Raw genomic sequence first — 25229 nt, 5'->3', positions numbered from 1 at the left:
TAAAGGAGGCTAGCCTAGGATTGTAAGCATACATTTTTGTTTGTATTTACTGACAGTTAATGCCAGTCCTGGTTCTGAGGTGATCGCCGGTACGTACGGGCTCGGCGTGAAGCGGAGTTATGCTTACGACGAATTCTCGCAGGATTCAGAGGCAGCTTTTAAAAAACAGAAGAAGAAAAGCCATCAAATGGACCAACAAGGTACAGGTCATTCAATAGTTATCTCCCCTTAGTCAGCAGCCTTGTCATTACAGGGGTTAACCCCCCTTTCATGTTTGCTTGTTGCTTTACCTCGTGCTGAAATGATTGGAGAAACACAGTGTGGGCAAGAAATGTTGGTTGTTTTCTGAAATCTACTGTGTTACCAGGGATCTGTCAAAGTGCAGAATATCTTTGGACCCTTATTTTACTCTCATAGCAAGCTGAACATTTCAGGACTCCTGAACTTAAAAGTATGATTTTGATGTCAAATTTAAATAATTCCTTGAATCTGGATAGGTTTGGGTTTTGAAAGAACTTAAGGTAGCTCACTATAGTTTACATCTCTAGTTTTTGTGGTGATTGTCATGCATTTGTAATTTGCCTGATTATGTTGATGACGTGCTGTGCTCACTGTGACTGCTGTGCTCACTGTGACTGCTGTGCTCACTGTGACTGCTGTGCTCACTGTGACTGCTGTGACTTTGCACTTCTGCAGGTATACCTGAATTTCCTCCATTATATTTTAGCGTGAGTGTTTTGTCCTGATACAGGTAACTGGGTGTCCCTAGATGATTACTATTACGGGAAGGCGGAGGGAAATGCGTGGTACAGCGAAGAGACCGGAGAGTACAGGTTCAAGGTGAGGGGGCAGAGTCTGGAGGACGGGGCCATGTGGGCGGGAGGGCTGGATGGGGCCATGTGGGCAGGGCTATGTGAGAGGGACCAAAATGTGGTGTGCATGTAATATGACACAGTGTTGATATGAAACGGGACCTCCTTGGCTCAGATGATGGCTAAACGGCTGGCTCTCTGTGACAATCAGGCCCTGGACCAGTGATGTCAGGTGGTGACAATCAGGCCCTGGACCAAGGATGTCAGGTGGTGACAATCAGGCCCTGGACCAGTGATGTCAGGTGGTGACAATCAGGCCCTGGACCAAGGATGTCAGGTGGTGACAATCAGGCCCTGGACCAGTGATGTCAGGTGGTGACAATCAGGCCCTGGACCAATGATGTCAGGTGGTGACAATCAGGCCCTGGACCAGTGATGTCAGGTGGTGACAATCAGGCCCTGGACCAAGGATGTCAGGTGGTGACAATCAGGCCCTGGACCAGTGATGTCAGGTGGTGACAATCAGGCCCTGGACCAATGATGTCAGGTGGTGACAGTCAGGCCCTGGACCAAAGATGTCAGGTAGTGACAGTCAGGCCCTTGACCAATGATGTCAGGTGGTGACAATCGGGCCCTGCACTAGTGATGTCAGGTGGTGACAATCAGGCCCTGCACCAACGATGTCAGGTGGTGACAATCGGGCCCTGCACCAACGATGTCAGGTGGTGACAATCAGGCCCTGGACCAAAGATGTCAGGTGTTAACAATGAGGCCCTGGACCAATGATGTCAGGTGGTGAAAATCGGGCCCTGGACCAAAGATGTCAGGTAGTGACAGTCAGGCCCTTGACCAATGATGTCAGGTGGTGACATTCGGGCCCTGCACCAGTGATGTCAGGTGGTGACAATCAGGCCCTGCACCAACGATGTCAGGTGGTGACAATCAGGCCTTGGACCAATGATGTCAGGTGGTGACAATCAGGCCCTGGACCAAAGATGTCAGGTGTTAACAATCAGGCCCAGGACCAATGATGTCAGGTGGTGAAAATCGGGCCCTGGACCAAAGATGTCAGGTAGTGACAGTCAGGCCCTTGACCAATGATGTCAGGTGGTGACAATTGGGCCCTGCACCAGTGATGTCAGGTGGTGACAATCAGGCCCTGCACCAACGATGTCAGGTGGTGACAATCAGGCCCTGGACTAAGGATGTCAGGTGGTGACAATCAGGCTCTGGAGCAACGATGTCAGGTGTTAACAATCAGGCCCTGGACCAATGATGTCAGGTGGTGACAATCAGGCCCTGGACCAATGATGTCAGGTGGTGACAATCAGGCCTTGGACCAATGATGTCAGGTGGTGACAATCGGGCCCTGGACCAATGATGTCAGGTGGTGACAATCAGGCCCTGGACCAATGATGTCAGGTGGTGACAATCAGGCCTTGGACCAATGATGTCAGGTGGTGACAATCGGGCCCTGCACCAGTGATGTCAGGTGGTGACAATCAGGCCCTGCACCAACGATGTCAGGTGGTGACAATCAGGCCCTGGACTAAGTGGTTGCAAAATGTGTTTGATTTACCCTGGGCGCTCTTCACATGAAGGTGACAGCCATCGTAAAAGTGAAAAATTGTTGAGTATATCATTAAACATTGATACCATTTGATTTGTGACAGCCTAGCTATGATATTATGGTTGTTTTCGGGGCCTCCATGACTCAGTTGGTTGGCACGCTATCGCAGCGTAATGACCCAGGAGTCTATCACCAATGCGGTTGCTGTGAGTTTAAGTCCAGCTCATGCAGGCTTCCTCTCCGGCCTTAAGTAGGAAGGTCTGTCAGCAGCCTACGATGGTTGTTGGTTTCCCCCGTTCTGTGCCCATTTTCCTCCCACCATAATGCTGGCCGCCATTGTATAAGTGAAATATTCTTGAGTACGGCATAAAACACCAATTAAATAAATGGTTGTTTTCATTTGTTTTGTGACAGTGTTGGTATTGTAACAAGATGCTGTACAACAACATCAAAGCCATGATGCACCTGCAGAGTCACATTGACAGCGAGAAGCAGCACAACCTGGATCTCAGTGACCTCACTCAGTGTAAACATTGTTACAAACAGTTTGACACGCCCTTTGAGATGCAGACGCACGTAGAAAAGGTAAGGATATAGTGTAAATGAGTTATGGTTGCGAGATAGAAAGGTATAAGAATGACCACTGAGAAGAAAACAAACTTGTAGTGACCCTTGAACCCTCAGACCATTGACCAATGACATCGTGTGTTCAAATCCAGCTCTTTCTGTTTCAACTGTGGCTTTAAGACAGGAGGTTTGTCAGTCAGTTGTTACCAGCCCCGATAACTCAGTTGGTCGAGTGCCTGCTTCAGAAGCGGTAGATCGAGGGTCAATCCTGGGTCGAGTCACACCTAAGACGTTAAAAGAGGAAGTTGTAACTTCCTCGCTTGGCGTTCAGCATGAAGGGGATAGTGCAACGACTGGTTGACTCTGATTTCCTCCACCCATGAAACACTTTCATGTAAAGGAAACATTCTTAAATGTGGTATTTAACACCAATTAATCAGTCTATGAATTAATCACTCTATGAATTGATCAGTCAGAGAAATCAGTTGAGCAAGTCTGGCCTGCTGATGAGGTAAGTGGCAGGGCCACTGATGCGAGATGAATCTGCTTACCGTGTTTTATGTGATAAATGTGATGAGGCTGTGGATAGCCTGGTACGTGTGTACTGTAGAAACAGACAAAGTGTTTCTCATTATGTAACCATAATCAAAAATATCTCCCCCCCCCCCTTCATCATTATACATAGCAGGTTTTGTATAACTGTTGCCTGTTTTTAACATTGGAGGCACACTGTTAGTTACATGGCTACTCAGTGATAGGATGCGCAAATATATTTTTTCAATAATCCTCATATTGGGTGAAGATTGTTGATACCATATATTTGTATATCCTGTCCTTTCACTGAGTAACCATGCAACAAATTTATCCTGCAAAGACCCATCAGTTCAGTGCAAGAGACCGATGTACGGGTGAATGTGATGTGACATTTGTATTTCCAACCCAACAAAGGGAGATAACCTACTGAGCAGACACATTTGACATCGTCTGCAGGATTGGAGAATATACCTGTACCCCACTTGACCGCTGTTGTCCAATGAAAAGCGAAGTGTTGTTGTCTGATGTGGGATAAAATTAATTATGCCACGTGTAATGTCTCTGTAATCAGAATATCATAGCTTCAATTGAATGAATAAAAAAAAATAAAAATTGAATTATTTTATGATAACCAAGTCTCTATTTGCAAACTGATGGAAATACAAAATCTGACGTTTTTCTTCACTGAAACATTATTTTCTGTGCAACGACAACTTGGTAAACATTTTGGTGAAGACATGTATGACAGTGTTATATTGCATTGTGTGTTGTAATGGTGTTGGGGGACCTCCGTGGCTCATTCGGTTAGCGCGCTAGCGCAGCGTAATGACCCAGGAGCCTCTCACCAATGCGGTCGCTGTGAGTTCAAGTCCAGCTCATGCTGGCTTCCTCTCCGGCCGTAAGTGGGAAGGTCTGTCAGCAACCTGCAGATGGTCATGGGTTTCCTCTGGGCTCAATCAAATAAATAAATAAATGTAATGGTGTCTGTAATGATGAGATATAATCCCGTGGAATTCAGGTTCACCTGAGCACCTCAAACGTGCTGATGTGTCGGATCTGCGAGAAGGACCACGAGACGAACAGCGCGCTGAGTTCACACATGAAGCAGAACCACGGCTCCTGCGAGATGCCCTACATCTGCCAGCTCTGCTTCTTCCGCAGTTCCATGTATAGCGATGTCGTCGACCATTTTAAAAAGGTCAGCGTAAATGTCTTCGGACTGGTTCATTTATCTAGACTAGCGTTAATATGGTCTGTTCACTTAAGTATAGTAAGTGACCTCAACTTTCACCCATGTTTAAGTTGGACATTTTGCGTGATTACGTTCTCTTGTTTTTGAAAGGTGTTTTGAGGCTTGTTTTAAATTTAGAATGATACCTTACTGAAAAATGCTTCTGCACTAGAAGTAATATTTCATGACATTTACTTGACATTTACTTGTGTCTCAAGATGCACTTTTTGGGGGCAAAATTTTACGTCACTTACCCTAATTCTGATGACTTAGCAAGAAACTGTAATTGTATGCTGTGGATCAGGTTTAAATGATTTTCCCTCCTTCATTTTGGCGGGAAATTGTGCAATTAGGAAAAATGTCTGAATATCCACTGGTCAGAAATTATTTATCTTAAGTACTCAAAAAATACACGCCTTAAAATGTGTGCTCTACCAATAGCATTCATTGGGTGGAAATTTGGGTGAGGAGTCAAACTGCAGCCAAACGAATATATACTGTTGACTGACTGACCCAATGTTAAAACGGTGGATTTTTGCCTGCAGCAAACAACTTTTTAATAATGGCCTCGTGTCCTTATGTTTCAGAAAACTGACTGTTTGTATGTGAATTTTGTGTTTATGTTTCAGAAACATGACAGCTCTCCTAACCTGCTGTGCCTGTACTGTCTGAAGGTGTATAAGATCAAGTTTGTCCTCAATGGCTGGGGCATTACACAGAATTACTATCATCACCTGGTCAAGCACCAGAGCAAGACCCGCAGCAAGAAGTGCACCAGCTGTAAGCTCGCCTTCTTCACCCCACAGGAGATGAAGACGCACAAGAAGAGAGACCACGCCCCCAACCCCAGGGCTAGCTGCATGAGTAAGTGCTCAACATTTGCTTTATTCCACCTCAACCTCAGCTGTTAAGTGCTCAACATTTGCTTTATTCAACCTTAGCTGTGTAAGTGCTCAACATTTGCTTTATTTCAACCTCAACCTCAGCTGAGTAAGTGCTCAATATTTGCTTTATTTCACCTCAACCTCAGCTGTTAAGTACTCAGCATTTGCTTTATTTCACCTCAACCTTAGCTGAGTAAGTGCTCAACATTTGCTTTATTTCACCTCAACCTCAGCTGAGTAAGTGCTCAACATTTGCTTTATTTCACCTCAACCTCAGCTGAGTAAATGCTCAACATTTGCTTTATTTCACCTCAACCTCAGCTGAGTAAATGCTCAACATTTGCTTTATTTCACCTCAACCTCAGCTGTTTTCTCCAGTGGTACATGTTACTTGGGCGTGACTGATTCATCCACCTTATAGGGCCTTCTTTTTGTGAAGTTTGATTTTACATACAGATAACCCTAAAATATGTTTTAAAATCATTTTACTAACTTGGAAAGAAAAAGTAATTCTTTTCCAAGCCACTGACATGACCAGTCTGGCAGCAGACCGCAGCCCAGCTGTCAGTGGTTCAGTCTTACCACAGCCACTGGCATGACCAGTCCAGGTGCAGACCGCAGCCCAGCTGTCAGTGGTTCGGTCTTGCTACAACCACTGACATGACCAGTCTGGCAGCAGACCACAGCCCAGCTGTCAGTGGTTCAGTCTTGCCACAGCCACTGACATGACCAGTCTGGCAGCAGACCGCAGCCCAGCTGTCAGTGGTTCAGTCTTGCCACAGCCACTGACATGACCAGTACAGGTGCAGACCGCAGCCCAGCTGTCAGTGGTACAGTCTTTCCACAGCCACTGACATGACCAGTCCAGGTGCAGACCGCAGCCCAGCTGTCAGTGGTTCGGTCTTGCTACAACCACTGACATGACCAGTCTGGCAGCAGACCACAGCCCAGCTGTCAGTGGTTCAGTCTTGCCACAGCCACTGACATGACCAGTCTGGCAGCAGACCGCAGCCCAGCTGTCAGTGGTTCAGTCTTGCCACGGCCACAGACATGACCAGTCTGGCAGCAGACCGCAGCCCAGCTGTCAGTGGTACAGTCTTACCACAGCCACTGGCATGACCAGTCTGGCAGCAGACCGCAGCCCAGAGTAGAGCTGAAAAAGACTTTCCAGAAAGGAAAAATGGAGAAAAAAAGTTTTATCAAACTTGCTCTAAAAACTGAGAAGAACCCATTTTTGGAGGTTCAATCAGTTACTCCCACCAACCATATTTTTGAAGATGGAGTGAGTGGTTGACATGTTGCTGTTGTTGTTCTGCTGATGTAAACAAACCTGTTTCTCTTCATAGGCCTTGACTCCAAGGGCAGCAGTCAGGAGCAGGTGATGATCAAACTGCCCCAGAGGAGCACCCAAGGTGGGGTGAAGTCTCTCAACGCCCCCGCAGTCATGAAGAACCTTGACCTGAGTCGAGTGCAGATCCCCAGCTACGCAGAGAGCTTCCACTGCTTTGAGTGTAAGGGATCTATGTCAAACATGGACCATTTCAAGTAAGTACGGGAAGAACACTTTGCACTTCAAGTTGAGTACAGGAAGAACACTTTGCACTTCAAGTTAAGTACAGGATGAACGCTTAGACTTTTTAAGCTCTCAACAAGAAGAACCCTGACCTTTTGAAATTAAGTACAGAGAGAACCCTGACAAATTAAAGTTAGATACGAGAAAAATCCTGGCTGATTAAGTTAAGGATAGGAAGAACCCTGGCCAATTTTAGCTGGTACAAAAAGAACCCTGGCCATTTTAAGTAAGTACAGGAAGAACCCTGGCCATGTTAAGTAAGTACAGGAAGAACCCTGACTTTCAAGAAGGATGTGCTCACTGTCTCAATTTTCAGTGCATTGTGGGATTAGAAGTGGGGTAAGGGCAAACTTTAACTATGTATTTATTTATTTATCTGATTGATCTTACGTCTTACATGGTGGACAGCATTATGGTGGGAAGAAACCAAGAATAGCCTGGGGAGAAACCCATGACCGTCTGCACTTTCAATATATTATACACATGATAAATGAATGCTCCTTTGGGGTCTGTTTTGTGCTTCCATCAGTGAGAAAAGACAAGCAACCCGTTCATATAATGTATCTCAAGAAAACTTGATGTGTGATCATCACTACCCTAAAAGATGGCACAAGAAGAGGTGATCATCCTGATGTAGCTGAAGTTTACCTACCAATCCCTTGCTTATATGCCCACCCGTTTGATGAATTGGGGGGGGGGGGTGGGGGCACCAGTTTTGTACAAAGGGAAGCAAGTCTTGTAACCCATGGAATATTACAGCCCTCAGCCTACTTTATTGACAACACTGATGGTTTTAATACCAATACAAGTGATCATGAGTAACCATGGCTGGCTTTGTAACTCAAGCAGGCAAAGGGCATATCTATTCCATAGGCTACAAGATTTGCTTCCCTTTGTACAGGGCTGACACTCACCCATGCCTCACTTCCTGTCCCATGCCCTCTCCTTTACCCACTTGCTCACTAATTCCCCAAGTTACTCACCGCGGTTTATTTTGCAGGAAGTACACGGAGTGTTCAATGTGTCGCTTTGCCACGAGCTGCAGCTCTGCTTATGCAAATCACATGATGTCCTTTCACTCTGGGAGGAACATGCTGCGTGTCTTTCTCACTGTCCCTCGGGAACGCCCCCTGGAGACGAGGAGGTACTGCCTGTGTGGATTCAGCAGCAGATTCGGGAACAAGATCGGTGAGAATTTTCAGTTTCCTTGTGTGCTTGTGAGAGTAAGGAGAGTTCCTAGTCATTAAAGATGGGGAGACTAGGTGAAAATGTTTGCTTGTAAGGAGAGACTTGTCCACTGGCGAGGTGTGCTGGCGGCCTTCAGTGGGAGACTTCACTGGCGAGGTGTGCTGGTGGCCTTCAGTGGGAGACTTGTCCACTGGCAAGGCGTGCTGGCGGCCTTCAGTGGGGGACTTGTCCACTAGCGAGGTGTACTGGCAGCCTTCAGTGAGAGACTTGTCCACTGGCGAGGTGTGCTGGCGGCCTTCAGTGGGAGACTTGTCCACTAGCAAGGCGTGCTGGCGGCCTTCAGTGGGAGACTTGTCCACTGGCAAGGTGTGCTGGCAGCCTTCAGTGGGAGACTTGTCCACTAGCAAGGCGTGCTGGCGGCCTTTAGTGGGAGACTTGTCCACTGGCGAGGTGTGCTGGCAGCCTTCAGTGGGAGACTTGTCCACTAGCAAGGCGTGCTGGTGGCCTTCAGTGGGAGACTTCTCCACTGGCAAGGTGTGCTGGCAGCCTTCAGTGGGAGACTTGTCCACTAGCGAGGTGTGCTGGCAGCCTTCAGTGGGAGACTTGTCCACTAGCAAGGCGTGCTGGTGGCCTTCAGTGGGAGACTTCTCCACTGGCAAGGTGTGCTGGCAGCCTTCAGTGGGAGACTTCTCCACTAGCAAGGCGTGCTGGCAGCCTTCAGTGGGAGACTTGTCCACTAGCGAGGTGTGCTGGCGGCCTTCAATGGGAGACTTGTCCACTGGCAAGGTGTGCTGGCGGCCTTCAGTGGGAGACTTGTCCACTAGCGAGGTGTGCTGGCAGCCTTCAGTGGGAGACTTGTCCACTAGCGAGGTGTGCTGGCAGCCTTCAGTGGGAGACTTCTCCACTAGCGAGGTGTGCTGGCAGCCTTCAGTGGGAGACTTCTCCACTGGCAAGGCGTGCTGGCAGCCTTTAGTGGGAGACTTGTCCACTAGCGAGTTGTGCTGGCGGCCTTCAGTGGGAGACTTGTCCACTGGCAAGGTGTGCTGGCGGCCTTCAGTGGGAGACTTGTCCACTGGCGAGGTGTGCTGGCGGCCTTCAGTGGGAGACTTTTCCACTGGCAAGGTGTGCTGGCGGCCTTCAGTGGGAGACTTGTCCACTGGCAACGCGTGCTGGCGGCCTTCAGTGGGAGACCTCCACTAGCGAGGTGTGCTGGCAGCCTTCAGTGGGAGACTTCTCCACTAGCAAGGCGTGCTGGCAGCCTTCAGTGGGAGACTTGTCCACTAGCGAGGTGTGCTGGCGGCCTTCAGTGGGAGACTTGTCCACTGGTAAGGTGTGCTGGCGGCCTTCAGTGGGAGACTTGGCCACTGGCGAGGTGTACTGGCGGCCTTCAGTGGGAGACTTGTCCACTAGCGAGGTGTGCTGGCAGCCTTCAGTGGGAGACTTCTCCACTGGCAAGGTGTGCTGGCAGCCTTCAGTGGGAGACTTCTCCACTAGCGAGGTGTGCTGGCAGCCTTCAGTGGGAGACTTCTCCACTAGCGAGGTGTGCTGGCGGCCTTCAGTGGGAGACTTGTCCACTGGCGAGGTGTGCTGGCGGCCTTCAGTGGGAGACTTGTCCACTGGCGAGGCGTGCTGGCGGCCTTCAGTGGGAGACTTGTCCACTGGCGAGGTGTGCTGGTGGCCTTCAGTGGGAGACTTCTCCACTGGCAAGGTGTGCTGGCAGCCTTCAATGGGAGACTTGTCCACTGGCAAGGTGTGCTGGCAGCCTTCAGTGGGAGACTTCTCCACTGGCAAGGTGTGCTGGCAGCCTTCAGTGGGAGACTTGTCCACTAGCAAGGCGTGCTGGCGGCCTTCAGTGGGAGACTTGTCCACTAGCAAGGCGTGCTGGCGGCCTTCAGTGGGAGACTTCTCCACTAGCGAGGTGTGCTGGCTGCCTTCAGTAAGAGACTTCTCCACTAGCGAGGTGTGCTGGCGGCTTTCAGTAAGAGACTTCACCACTGGCGAGGTGTGCTGGTGGCCTTCAGTGGGAGACTTCTTCACTGGCGAGGTGTACTGGCGGCCTTCAGTAAGAGACTTCTCCACTAGCGAGGTGTGCTGGTCGCCTTCACAGCATAGTGGGAGACATGCTAGGCAGAATTTTCCTTCTATTATGGTCAGTAAGGTGTGTAAATCATCTTACAGATAATTTTTTGTCAGAGGGAGTACGGTAATCCCGACTTTGAGGGGAGAACGTTACTTGTGACTTTCCAAGTACACCATACCGCAGAACACATTTTTTTCAAATACTTATCACTATTTTGGGTCATCAATGATAAACCTGCAAAGTTGATTGAGTGAAATGGGGTGAAGAAAAGACATAGGCCTACATGTGCATACATGTGTACATAGACAGATATGTACACGGATTCTTTCCTTTGTAGTCATATAGGACTACCCAGTATACAAGTAGATGTAGGCCGACATATAAATTGCTTTAAAACATTCTAGAATAAAGTAATTATTTCAATTCTTCTGCAAGAGGAACGAATTTGAATGAAGTTAATACATATAGGACTACCCAGTATACAAGTAGATGTAAGCCGACATATAAATTGCTTCAAAACCTTCTAGAATAAAGTAATTATTTCAATTCTTCTGCAAGAGGAACGAATTTGAATGAAGTCAATACATATAGGACTACCCAGTATACAAGTAGATGTAAGCCGACATATAAATTGCCTCAAAACCTTCTAGAATAAAGTAATTATTTCAATTCTTCTGCAAGAGGAACGAATTTGAATGAAGTTAATACATATAGGACTACCCAGTATACAAGTAGATGTAAGCCGACATATAAATTGCTTCAAAACCTTCTAGAATAAAGTAATTATTTCAATTCTTCCGAAAGAGGAACGAATTTGAATGAAGTCAATACATATAGGACTACCCAGTATACAAGTAGATGTAAGCCGACATATAAATTGCTTCAAAACCTTCTAGAATAAAGTAATTATTTCAATTCTTCCGAAAGAGGAACGAATTTGAATGAAGTTAATACATATAGGACTACCCAGTATACAAGTAGATGTAAGCCGACATATAAATTGCTTCAAAACCTTCTAGAATAAAGTAATTATTTCAATTCTTCCGAAAGAGGAACGAATTTGAATGAAGTCAATACATATAGGACTACCCAGTATACAAGTAGATGTAAGCCGACATATAAATTGCCTCAAAACCTTCTAGAATAAAGTAATTATTTCAATTCTTCTGCAAGAGGAACGAATTTGAATGAAGTTAATACATATAGGACTACCCAGTATACAAGTAGATGTAAGCCGACATATAAATTGCCTCAAAACCTTCTAGAATAAAGTAATTTCAATTCTTCCGCAAGAGGAACGAATTTGAATGAAGTCAATACATATAGGACTACCCAGTATACAAGTAGATGTAAGCCGACATATAAATTGCCTCAAAACCTTCTAGAATAAAGTAATTATTTCAATTCTTCTGCAAGAGGAACGAATTTGAATGAAGTTAATACATATAGGACTACCCAGTATACAAGTAGATGTAAGCCGACATATAAATTGCCTCAAAACCTTCTAGAATAAAGTAATTTCAATTCTTCCGCAAGAGGAACGAATTTGAATGAAGTCAATACATATAGGACTACCCAGTATACAAGTAGATGTAAGCCGACATATAAATTGCCTCAAAACCTTCTAGAATAAAGTAATTTCAATTCTTCCGCAAGAGGAACAAATTTGAATGAAGTTAATACATTTATTTTGCAGCAACCTGTGTGGGAAATATTTCAATAACTCACTCACTGACAGCTTTACTCTGAACTTTTCATTCCTTGTGATTTGATAGAAGAGGTTGCAGTATTATATGTTTCCATGGTAACCCGCCTGATGCAACCTGTCTAAACATTTCTTGGCCCGTACAAACTTGTTAACAACTGCCGTCTTTGGGTCAAAGGATGATAAAACGATTGTTGATATAGGCTGAATCCAAATGTAGGGCCTGCATTAGAAGAAGAATTTTTTATTTTGTGCTGTAATTATTGGCAGTATATAGTATAAATCAGAAGTGTTTCTGTGCATATGTTGCTAGCTATTCTCATGATATTTTTTATTCCATTGCATTAGCTTTTCTCTTCAAGAAATCATAGATACATGTATATGTCAGGAACTGGACCCTCGATGATACTTTAACACTGCAGACTGATGGTTCGTGCGGAATTGAAATCAGAGATGTGGGAGCAATATTAGGGTGATTTTGTGCAATGTAGAAGCAGAACTTGCAGTATAGTAACCCAAAAGGCCATTTGTAACCCTTTGCTACATCTTTTTCATGGCAAACACTCGAGAATGTCACAAAGACAAATATCCTGGTACGGGTAGGGATTCTCCACGGCTGTGGGAGGTGGCACAGGAGCTTTTGCTGTAGCCGAGAGTGTCTGAAAACTAACACATGGGGGATAACGTCGAGGACATTGCTCGCTGTGGAGATTTACTTTTGATTTTGACAGGACTGTCTGCTTTAAATCCCACAGGGGCCTCCGTGGCTTACTTGCTTAGCACGCTAGCACAGCGTAATGACCCAGGAGTCTCTCACCAATGCTGTCGTTGTGAGTTTCAGTCTCATGCTGCCTTCCTCTCTGGCCGTAAGTGGGAAGGTCTGGCAGCAATTAATTTATTTAATAAATATTTTAATTTATTTAATAAATAAATTAAATGCCACATGTACGCCAGCTTTAGGGAACTTAAGCGCACACACAAATCTTCGTGTATATACAGCGTTTTTTTAAATACCCTGTTTTAATTTTAGAAGCGTATCATCTAATTTTTTAAGCGTATTTACTCCTGTACACCCCTTATCTATAGCACTGCACAAAATTACACAGGCGAACATAATTCAGTGCTTTTTGATTGGTCAGCTCAGTTGTCTTGATTTTAGTGGTAACATTAAGTGCAGGGTACATTTATGTTTTTTTTGTTTTTTTTTTTGAACAAAAAGTGTTTGAAAAGCAATTGCAATATGCTAATTTGCCTGTATTTTTTTTTTCAGCCAATCACATGGTATTCTGTTACAAGAGAACATGTTATGCTCAAAAACCAGATCCGTTCAAGGAAGAGGAAGGTAAACAAATACCTATAATTTATATATAATATATATAACCAGATATATTGTAAACGATTTATAATGCATAACAGCAAAGGGGTGATTGTAAACCTTCACTTAATTGAAGAAATGAAACTGTGAGTTAGCAACATGTACAGGTGTTGCCCTGATTTTGGCATTGTTCAAAATCTACATCGGTGACAATCTCATTAACTGTCAGTCTGGCTTCCTGAAGAGTCACCATTGTCAGGTACGTCATAAAGTCTGATGGTTTCCGTGTGAGGCTTCCTGAATGGTTTCCAGTGTTAAGTACCTTGTGAGGTCTGATGGTTTCCTCAAGAGGCTTTTTGAATGGTCTCCAATGTCAGGTACCTCACAAGGTCTGGTGGTTTCCCTGTGAGGCTTCCTTAATGGCCTGCAATATCAGGTACTCCAATATCAGGTACGTCACAAGGTCTGATGGTTTCCTTGTGAGGCTCTGAATGGTCTCCAATGCCAGGTAGCCCATGAGGTGATGTTTTCCTCAAGAGGCTTCCTGAATGGTTTCCAATGCCAGGTACCTCACAAGGTCTGATGATTTCCTCATGAGGCTTCCTGAATGGTCTCCAGTGCCAGGTAGCCCATGAGGTGTGATGGTTTCCTCAAGAGGCTTCCTGAATGGTTTCCAATGTCAGGTACCTCATGAGGTGTGATGGTTTCCTCATGAGTCTTCCTGAATGGTTTCCAATGTCAGGTGCTTCACGAAGTCTGATGGTTTCCTCATGAGTCTCCCTGAATGGTTTGCAATATCAGGTACCTCACAAGGTGTGATGGTTTCCTCATGGCTCCTCCTTCCAAAAATTGTCTTCTATTTTAGGATTTTTTTTTTTTCGGGGTTCAGTGTTTAAAGTGAACATAAAGTCAGCCACTAAAGCAGAATTATTCAACAGTGGTATTCTAGAAATGTTTTAAAAACATTTTAAAAAATTACACACCGCTTATCAGCAAAATAAAGAGTAAACAATCGTCATTACCTAACCACCCATTTGATGACGCCATTTATGCCTTGTTATAGCTCTCAAGATGGATGTCACAAAACCTAGGAGCTCTCCCATACCATTAGTATTAAACAGTGTGACAGTGACAAAACACAAAACGCCTGATCTCCAACCAAAGAGTATCAGCTCTGTTCTGTGTTCAAAGGGCCAGTGTTTCTTTTGGTTTGGCGCTCGGTCAGGGCGTTGTTTGTGGGCACAAGCGTCATGTTTTAGAAATCCTGCTTGTCCTCATCCTGCATGGGTGTAAGAATTACGCCTAGCTGACTGTGCTGACATCAGGGAATTTACCTAATGTAGGTGGACCTTCTGATTGATAACAAACCTTTTCATTCAGATTTTGGGAGTACGTTTTTGTAATAAATCTGACTTTGGTGTGGAGAAATAAGACAATATTTTTCTTCAAGCAATGACTCTCCAGAGGCAGTTTTCTTGCCAGCTCACCCTGAGAAATCATTTCAACACCCTGCCCAACATTTACGCATTGTGACACTGGCAGCAGTCCTTAGTTCCCTGCTCATAAACGTGTAGTTCAAAATGCATCAGTTTAACACTTGAACTAACCACGAAATCCAATTTATTTGCTTTGATATATGTGTATCATCTATTAGAAACCACACCAACAATGGAGAGCTAATAGGTTTTTTGATGTGACAGCCAATTAACACGTGACACTTTCAGCATTAGTGATTAGCCAAGTTCATGAGGGCTTCCACAACATGGCTACTGGGAGTGAATTGTCCGTCAGTGCCATATTCCCAATGCTGAACTTCATCTTCTCGGCTTTCAAAACATTATATAATTTTTTTACATATTTTTGTGTGATAACTGTGTCCTATATCATTTTTTCTATTTATATATAGGGGCAGTTTTCTGTGATAACTGTGTTCTATATCATTTGTTCTATGTATATATAGGGGCATTTTTCTGTGATAACTATGTCCTGTATCATTTGTTCTATGTATATATATAGGCGCATTTTTCTGTGATAACTGTGTCCTATATCATTTGTTCTATGTATATATAGGGGCAAACTGTATGTTCACTTTAAATGCCAGGCAGAACCAAAGATATAGAGGTGTACAATTATGTGAGTGACATTGCTTTCAGAGAGGGAGATGGATCCTCGCCGGCGCCCCGGGGCCTCAATACTGGATGCTCTGGGCCTGGTGAAGAAACAGACAGCTAAACGATCAGCAGGTTAGCTAAAACACACACCTGAGATTTGTGAAGGGGTGCCCAGGTGTTGATTTCACACTGTTCTGTTTCAAAAGGAGGTATCTCCAAACCTGACTAATTTAGAAAAATCAATAATATTGATATCGTGGCTATCAAGCCCTTTTTCATGTACATGTTACTTGTTTCAGTTGGTTAATGCTCTCAACATGCTAACACAAATTCATCCTGATTGTCTTAAGCAACCTCTGTTTTCATTGGCTAACATTTGGCTTCACCATATTTTGCTAACCTGTGTTCTGATTGGCTCACATCGCAGACCTGGAGTCAGCCAGTACAGAGGCCTTGCTCTCGCAGTTTGAGAACGAGTCGTTTGTGGGCGTGACAAACATGAGCATTGCTCAAGTGTTGTCTGACCATAATAAAGAGCAAAGCGGAGACGATCTTGATTATGATGTTGAGGAGGAAGTCCCCAGCGATGATGACGATGCTGATTACCGACCTGGTGAGAGTTTCACTTGTGCAGTGCTGTGTGATTGCTAGTCTATCATTGGAAGTCTGTCCTGAGAATTCAGAATGCTGGGAGATAGGGACATACTCCTCACAGCGCGTTAACCTGTCACCATGTGTCACAGCAAGTTTGACACCACAAGGAGTATGCTCCTGTCTCTGGATATTGTCAATTCTAGGGAATGTCCATTTGATTTCTTCAGGTTTCTATTGGTTTTGATACCTTTCCTTCCTGCAGTGCAGTAGTTTGGTTGTATTGCTTGTCTTGTGGTTCATTGCATGGTTTCTCATTATTTTTGGTTTTTGTTTCTTATTGTTTTTGGTTTTTGTTTCTCATTGTTTTTGGTTGTTGTCTCTTGGTTTAGGCTAGTTGTACCATGTTTCCTAAATTTCTTGAGGGATACTTTTGATGTTGTGCACGGATGCACCTCGACTTGCAGCTGTGATTTGTCCTCTCACTCATGCACAGCTGCACCTCGACTTTTGTCCTCTCACTCATGCACAGCTGCACCTCGACCTTTGTCCTCTCAGTCATCCACAGCTGCACCTCGACTTTTGTCCTCTCAGTCATCCACAGCTGCACCTCGACTTTTGTCCTCTCAGTCATGCACAGCTGCACCTCGACTTTTGTCCTCTCAGTCATCCACAGCTGCACCTCGACTTTTGTCCTCTCAGTCATGCACAGCTGCACCTCGACTTTTGTCCTCTCACTCATGCACAGCTGCACCTCGACCTTTGTCCTCTCAGTCATGCACAGCTGCACCTCGACTTTTGTCCTCTCAGTCATCCACAGCTGCACCTCGACCTTTGTCCTCTCAGTCATCCACAGCTGCACCTCGACTTTTGTCCTCTCAGTCATGCACAGCTGCACCTCGACTTTTGTCCTCTTACTCATGCACAGCTGCACCTCGACTTTTGTCCTCTCAGTCATGCACAGCTGCACCTCGACTTTTGTCCTCTTACTCATGCACAGCTGCACCTCGACTTTTTGTTGTGATTTGTTCTCTCAGTTATTGAGTGCTTTTGTTTTTGTTGTTGTAACTTTTTCTGCACATAAATAGCTGGCTTTTACAAAGTAGGATGAGGTATTGGTGGAGAGAGATGAGAGGATGTAAAGTTGCCATTCGATGAGGGTTGAGTGTAACGCAAGCTGTTGGTTTTCTCATAAGGTCCTCTGCGAAACATTCTTTATTGTGCATTTCCCTTCTCTACCGGTAAAAATAGGATTCAAATTTTTTATGTCTTGCTAATGAAAAATATGTGGATTTTAAAGAAATGAATGAGGATAGAAAAATAAGATACCGCCCCTGTCGCGTTTATCAGAATTATTATAAAAATTTCAGAGTTGTGACTTTTCTTAGAGGGTCAGTCAGGCTATGACCAGCCAGCATTTGTGACATTAGACTATTAACTGTTGTTTAAAATGGCTTGCAAGAAAGACGAGTTTGCTAAGAATGCCTGTAATAATTGTTATTTCTGTTGGAATTTTTCATTTCTGCTGTAATCGACTTAATTCTGACATTGTCACTGAGGATTTGACAAGTAATATTACCACACACATTTATAACACAAATGAATGTCGACATCCTATTCCTCAACAAAGTCAGTCTTAATTGCAATTTGGCATCTTTTATCATTTAAATTTGGAGATGAAACTACAATGGATAAGCTGGTCAGGGCTTTATTTCAAGTAAATGTCATCAATCTGGAGAATACTCATTAAAGCACTCAGGTTATGCCTAAATATACACCATGCATGTGAACTTGTGAAAAAGTTGAATCACAGTTAGCTCATTTTTAACTTGGAATTCATCGTGATGTTGATGTTTTTTGGGCTGTTTCATTTTTGTGCACAAAAATTACCCGCATGGGCATCTGACCCAGACTTTTTTTAACTTTTAATTCATCTTGATGTTGACTTAAGGCTGTTTCATTTTTGTGCACAAAAATTATGTGCATGAACATCTGACCCAGCACTTGTGTTTTATACTCAACATTAAAATTAACTTGCTAATTTTATTTTTATTTCCTGTCTGATAAAAATGCTGATTTTTTTAATCTCCACATGTTAATGCCTTTTTTTTTCTTGTACTTGTCTGTTGTCAACTGATGTTTGCTGAACCTATATTTGGTGTATAGTCTAAAATCCCATTTTTTTTTTGATCTTATTAAGATTTAATGTTTGTGAAACATTCAGATTCAATTAATCTTGCTACTTATTTAATGTTACCACTTATGAACACACACGGTTGGATGAATGAATCTTCATTTTATTTTATCATGAAGTTACTGGCTCTGTTTGTCAACTTCAATGCTTTATTTTTAAAAAATAGGTTCTGGATAGACGAGTATTTTAAATTGAATGTAGAGATGGAATGTAATTGGCCCAAGTTTGTCAGCGTGTAAAAGTTCTCTTTGTGTCAGTGTTGACTAAACAAGCTCTGAAAACATGCCATCTTACATACATTTATGGTATAAACCAATGAAAATTTGAAAACTTTCAGCTGAAGTACCAATCTATTCAACAGGTAAACTGTAGCTAGGCGCGTGACCCGCTGGTGGAGACCTGCTGGTGGCGCGTGACCCGCTGGTGGAGACCTGCTGGTGGCGCGTGACCCGCTGGTGGAGACCTGCTGGTGGCGCGTGACCTGCTGTTTGAGAAGTTTCTATCTGCTTTTCTGCTCATGTTATACCTGGTTTTTCTTTTGTTTCGACTTTACAGGTCGTTTTACTACATCCCCCAAGTTGTCAAAAAGCAGACGAAGCAGAAGTGGAACGATGCTTGTCAAGCTTAACTTTGGGAAACCAAAGTCAAAGAAAATCAAATCTGAATCACAAGATGGTGTGGCTTCTTCAGAAGTGCCCCCTGCTGGTACATCAAGGGAGACAAATCTAGCAAACGATAGTGTAAGACTCTTCTAAGATTCTGTTTTACCAGGGAACCATTTTGCAGGAAGCGATTCAAAATTGCCCAGCGAGTCCGATACATCAGAAACATTTCAAACTAACCAAGCAGAAGCTGCTGGTGTCTTCGGTTAAGCATTTAAATGAGGCAGGTTAGCGCTTATGTTAGCGCTTACAGCCCGCCATGATACAACCGGAAACAATTATGATGATGTTACAACTCCCAAGTTGAACTAAACTCTATTTTGTATATATTTCTGAACAGGTATCAAATAAAGAAGACATGGAAAAGAATGCTTCTACTTCAAAAGAGGAAGTCACAATTGAGGACATGGGTAATGAAGATGTGTCCAATCCAGCCTCTTCAGTTAAGGATGGTGAAACAGGAAACATCTCAGAGCGTAAAGATGGGGATGTTCATGAGGCTGAGGACCAAAATGTGGAGATGGAAGCAGAAAGTGGTGAAGCTGAGGAAACCTTGGAGGAAACCGTTGAGGAAACCGGTGGAATGAAAGGATCAAAGAAAGATGGGAATGGAGAAGAAAATGTTGGAGAGGGGGAGAGGACAGAAGAAAATGAAACCGAAGAAGTGGAAGAAAGAATCAAAACAAAGAAAGATAGAACAGAAGAGGAAGAAGAAGGTGTGGAAGAAAGTGAACAAGGTGGAAAAAATGTGCAGGATGGGGCAGAAGGTGTGCAAGCCGAAAAAGATGTGCAAAAAGAAGGTGTGCAAGCCAAAAAAGGTGTGCAAGCCGAAGAAGAAAGTGTAAAAGCCCAAGAAGAAACAACTCAAAGTCAGGAAAAAACTGAAGAAGTGAAGGAAACTATTGGATTTGAGAAAGATGCTGAACCTGAGGAAATTACTGAGGAGGATGCACAAGAAGATATCATGGAAACTGAGTCTGTCCCTGAAGAAGTAACCATGGCCTCGGGGGTGTCTGAAAAGTCACTAACCGGGGATAATGACAGAGGGAAGTTGGGATCCACTTCTGACCCAGAAGTCCCAGAAGAATCAGAAATCCCTGAAAATCCTGAGCAAAAACCAGAGACTTCTGATAATCCCAGTTCTTTAGGAGAAAAGCCAAGTGTTGTGGAACCAAGGCAGAATAACTTTGAGAATAGAATTGATAAGTCCCATGTTGTCTCGTCAGAGAAGAGGAATTCAGAGGGAAATCACCCCCGACGGGAAAGCTCTGAGGCATCTGACAACAGAAGCAGCAGTTCTGATCACAGGCATCACTCTAGGTCCAGCCATGATAAGGTAATGTTAGATGGATGCAGTTGTATGAATGATCAAGGTTGTATATGCAATGATCATGGTTGTATATGCAGTGATCATGGTTGTATATGCTATGATCAAGGTAAAGTACTATGTCGAGTATCGATGACTTGCTTAAGCAAATTTGGTAATGATGACGCCACAAATCTTTTCAATGGGCATCACATTAGCTTATACTATTGAGGTCAGATATCAGCATATCTTCTCAAGATATCAGCATATCTTCTCAAGGTACGAGCATCTCTTCTCAAGATATCAGCTTATCTTCTCAAGATATCAGCATGTCTTCTCAAGATATAGGGATATTTTATTCTGTGTTACGGTTGCATTTATTAATAAAGCTAGTACACAGTGGCAAATTGTATTCTTGGACAGCAAATTTCTAGGTTCGCCAGCTCACACAGTCTGAGGGCCATCGATGACACTAACCGCTCAACAGAACTCGCGGGCCCTTTTAGGTAGTCTTATATTTGTTAAAGACAGCTTGTCATAGTTCCACCTACATGTATGAGTGGACATTAGAAAGTTCTTGGCCTGAGGAGGTACTTTAAGAACATACACTTATCAGACATGGTTATTCTCTTTTAATTACTTGGGGCATAAAGATCTTAATGACTTTTTTTGGTAACTTTTAACTTATGGGTACATGTATGTCCTCATTGAGTAATCTACATGACGAGCAGATAGGATGACTCACAATACATTATCTCAGACAGAGGACCTACATGACGAGCAGATAGGATGACTCACAATACATGTATTTCAGACAGAGGACCTACATGACGAGCAGATAGGATGACTCACAATACATGTATTTCAGACAGAGAACCTACATGACGAGCAGATAGGATGACTCACAATACATGTATTTCAGACAGAGGACCTACATGACGAGCAGATAGGATGACTCACAATACATGTATTTCAGACAGAGGACCTACATGACGAGCAGATAGGATGCCTCACAATACATTATCTCAGACAGAGGACCTACATGACGAGCAGATAGGATGACTCACAATACATGTATTTCAGACAGAGAACCTACATGACGAGCAGATAGGATGACTCACAATACATGTATTTCAGACAGAGGACCTACATGACGAGCAGATAGGATGACTCACAATACATGTATTTCAGACAGAGGACCTACATGACGAGCAGATAGGATGCCTCACAATACATTATCTCAGACAGAGGACCTACATGACGAGCAGATAGGATGACTCACAATACATGTATTTCAGACAGAGGACCTACATGACGAGCAGATAGGATGACTCACAATACATGTATTTCAGACAGAGGACCTACATGACGAGCAGATAGGATGACTCACAATACATGTATTTCAGACAGAGAACCTACATGACGAGCAGATAGGATGACTCACAATACATGTATTTCAGACAGAGGACCTACATGACGAGCAGATAGGATGACTCACAATACATGTATTTCAGACAGAGGACCTACATGACGAGCAGATAGGATGACTCACAATACATTATCTCAGACAGAGGACCTACATGACGAGCAGATAGGATGACTCACAATACATGTATTTCAGACAGAGGACCTACATGACGAGCAGATAGGATGACTCACAATACATGTATTTCAGACAGAGGACCTACATGACGAGCAGATAGGATGACTCACAATACATTATCTCAGACAGAGGACCTACATGACGAGCAGATAGGATGACTCACAATACATGTATTTCAGACAGAGGACCTACATGACGAGCAGATAGGATGACTCACAATACATGTATCTCCGACAGAGAACCTACATGACGAGCAGATAGGATGACTCACAATACATGTATCTCAGACACAGAACCTACATGACGAGCAGATAGGATGACTCACAATACATGTATCTCCGACAGAGAACCTACATGACAAGCAGATAGGATGACTCACAATGCATGTATCTCCGATAGAGAAGCTACATGACGAGCAGATAGGATGACTCACAATACATGTATCTCCCACAGAGAAGCTACATGACGAGCAGATAGGATGACTCACAATACATGCATCTCCGACAGAGAACCTACATGACGAGCAGATAGGATGACTCACAATGCATGTATCTCCGACAGAAGCTACATGACGAGCAGATAGGATGACTCACAATACATGTATCTCAGACAGAGAACTTCCCTTCCTCCCCTGCTGTATACTGTTAAAGTCTGTATGTCACAGCTTACATGTAGTTTCCTATATCTATTTATTTATTTTTTTATTTGATTGGTGTTTTACGTCGTACTCAAGAATATTTCACTTATACGACAGCGGCCAGCATTATGGTGGGTGGAAACCGGGCAGAGCCCTGGGGAAACCCACGACCATCCGTAAGTTGCGACAGACCTTCCCACGTACGGCCAGAGAGGAAGCCAGCATGAGCTGGACTTGAACTCACAGCGACCGCATTGGTGAGAGGCTTTTGGGTCATTGCGCTGCGTCCTACATCTAATTTTTGGCTATGGTTATGTATTTATGAATTTCAAGCACAGGTCAGTTTTGTATAATACTGTGTATTTCAGACCTGTATGTAGCCAGCACCAAGACTTATTTTGTTCTGTGCATTTATGTCTGTCTTCTTCAGTGTACTAATATATAGGTGGGGCGGGGGGAGAGTAATCTGGGTATCCTGGACTCCCATAATCCGTGTGATCTTGAGCTTGACATCAAACACCAATCAAATGAATATAGAAACAGCAATGTTGTCATTACAGTCTGACAGACGGCACAGTGGGAGTGGCAGTTACCATAGAGACAGGAGTCATGACGGTCACCATGGCAGCAGACGGGACAGGGACGACAAATATCGGTGAGATTGGCAGGACATGGAAATTGTTAAGAACAGCCGAAATATTTGTCTTTCAGTAATTGTCACATTTGTAGCTCTACTATTCATGGTGTTATAATCTTGCAAAGTTTGATGAAGTTATAATACGACTCACTTACTAAATTTTAGAAATTAATTTACACAAAAGGTTGATAACAGTGCTATTCTAAAACAGTAGCACAAATGGAATGGGATTTGTTCTGGTCTTTTTTTTTTTTTTGACTCCAGTCTTCTGCATAGTCTTTTTAATTATTTAAATAGACCTCAGCCACAGCCATTTTGTTCTGACGTACTTGGCAAGTTTTTAAATCAGATTTTAACCTGCAATTCTTAACAGTCTATGGGATACGCCATCTTAGAGAAAATGGAAACTTGTACATATTTATTTGATTTATTTGATTGGTGTTTTACGCCATACTCAAGAATGTTTCACTTATACGACGGCGACCAGCATTATGGTGGGTGGAAACCAGGCAAAGCTTGGGGGAAACCCACGACCATCCGTAGGTTGTTGGCAGACCTTCCAACTTACGGCCAGAGAGGAAGCCAACATGAACTGGACTTGAACTCACAGCGATCGCATTGTTGAGAGGCTCCTGGGTCATTACGTTGCGCTAGCGAGCTAACCGACTGAGCCACGGAGGCCCCCTGGAAACTTGTACCCCAGGCTTATAATGTGGCTAAAAGGCAAAACAAGGTTCATGTATGTGAAATCTGAGGCGACTCCTGAATTCACGAGTTCTGGAAGTAACTAGTGCCCAACTGGTGGTTAACGTTTTGTCAAGGTGTGCTATTTTGGTTATGCAACCTCAAAGTAATAAAAATGTATGATTGTATACTTTATGTGTGATATTTTGCCAATTACAAATATACATATGCAAATGAATCATAATTTAAACTTCATTTGCATTAATCTGTATGTTATACTGGGTTTTAAATTGTGACTTTATTTGAAAATCGCACTGTGGATCTGTTTTTTTTTTTTGTGTTTTTTTTTATTGTTGTTTTTTTTTTAAATTTCATTTTATTGTCTCCTTTTTTGCAGCGATAGAAACTCAGGCAGATATGAAAGTAGAGGGTACTCCAGCCGTGATTATAGTCACTATGGCGACAGAGGCCAAGGCAACCGCGATTATGGTAGTCATGGTAACAGAGATCGTTACCATGACAACAGACATTATGACAACAGACATCAGGAGAGGGGTTATCGTAAAGACTCTCAAGGTCATGGGGGCTGGCAGAGTCATGGTGGTAGCAGTGGTGGTTACTATGGTAACCAAAGGCGGGACTACCATTGATTATTCTGTGGCAAAAAAATAAACCAAAGCAAAACAACAGAAACGTAAAAACAACATTGGACCAGATATATGGCTTAAGACATTTGTTACTAGATGCAGAAGTCAACTTTGTAACAACATGAGACCTGCCAGTGTGTAAATGCCACGACTTGGGGACACATGCAAAGACAACTTTTTCAGATGCACACGAGGTTATGTGGGGAGAACACGAGTGCTAACCCTGTAAATACGGCTCCCACTTTGTTTGTACATGTATACAGCGTTTCATTTATGGGCAAAAACGTGTAGAAAACTAAGTGAGGAAATTCGAGAACTTTAGTTAGAAGTTAAAAGTTGTAACTTCAAACTTGAAGTAGTTTACCTATTCTAGTTTGAAGTCACATGTTGAACTTTGCACTTCTAACTGAAGGTCTCTATTTTTTAATACATGCTGTTATGGATACTTGTATTCAGTTCTGATGAGACATCTGATGTGAAGTTCGGGAATATTCCAAAAATCTTACTAAGGCATTGTTGGTAAAAGCTGGGTTCATGTCTGGTTGCTTTGGTGACGGCATCAGCTCCCCGTGTCTGCTTTTGTAGATGTTCAGTAATTCACCTATCCTGACATTTGCAGAGACTAATATTATCAAAGACTTGACACAACACTTATCATGTGGTATGTCAACACCAAAATTTGAGGAACTCCAAAAAAA

At 43.5% G+C, this 25229-nt stretch overlaps 1 protein-coding gene across 6 annotated transcripts in view; it reads left to right on the top strand.

Annotated features, from left to right (window-relative positions):
* LOC135462794 (zinc finger protein 280D-like) overlaps positions 1–25229 on the top strand; it is a 39871-nt gene extending 14642 nt beyond the window's left edge. For 4 of the 6 annotated variants that reach the window (XM_064740059.1, XM_064740058.1, XM_064740056.1 and 1 more), the window contains 14 exons: positions 57–200; positions 752–840; positions 2797–2967; positions 4502–4681; positions 5344–5578; positions 6945–7143; positions 8172–8359; positions 13415–13486; positions 15613–15702; positions 15998–16183; positions 18911–19095; positions 19358–20353; positions 23124–23218; positions 24282–25229. In XM_064740059.1, the coding sequence (XP_064596129.1) occupies positions 57–200; positions 752–840; positions 2797–2967; positions 4502–4681; positions 5344–5578; positions 6945–7143; positions 8172–8359; positions 13415–13486; positions 15613–15702; positions 15998–16183; positions 18911–19095; positions 19358–20353; positions 23124–23218; positions 24282–24534 (3083 nt within the window). In that variant the 3' untranslated portion in view covers positions 24535–25229. The remainder of the gene's footprint in view (positions 1–56; positions 201–751; positions 841–2796; positions 2968–4501; positions 4682–5343; positions 5579–6944; positions 7144–8171; positions 8360–13414; positions 13487–15612; positions 15703–15997; positions 16184–18910; positions 19096–19357; positions 20354–23123; positions 23219–24281) is intronic. The other 2 variants (XM_064740060.1, XM_064740061.1) reach the window with 2 other exon arrangements.

This window comes from Liolophura sinensis, chromosome 2 (genome assembly GCF_032854445.1).
Source record: "Liolophura sinensis isolate JHLJ2023 chromosome 2, CUHK_Ljap_v2, whole genome shotgun sequence".
In the NCBI taxonomy this organism is placed as follows: domain Eukaryota; kingdom Metazoa; phylum Mollusca; class Polyplacophora; order Chitonida; family Chitonidae; genus Liolophura; species Liolophura sinensis.
This window is presented reverse-complemented; position numbering and strand designations above follow the sequence as displayed.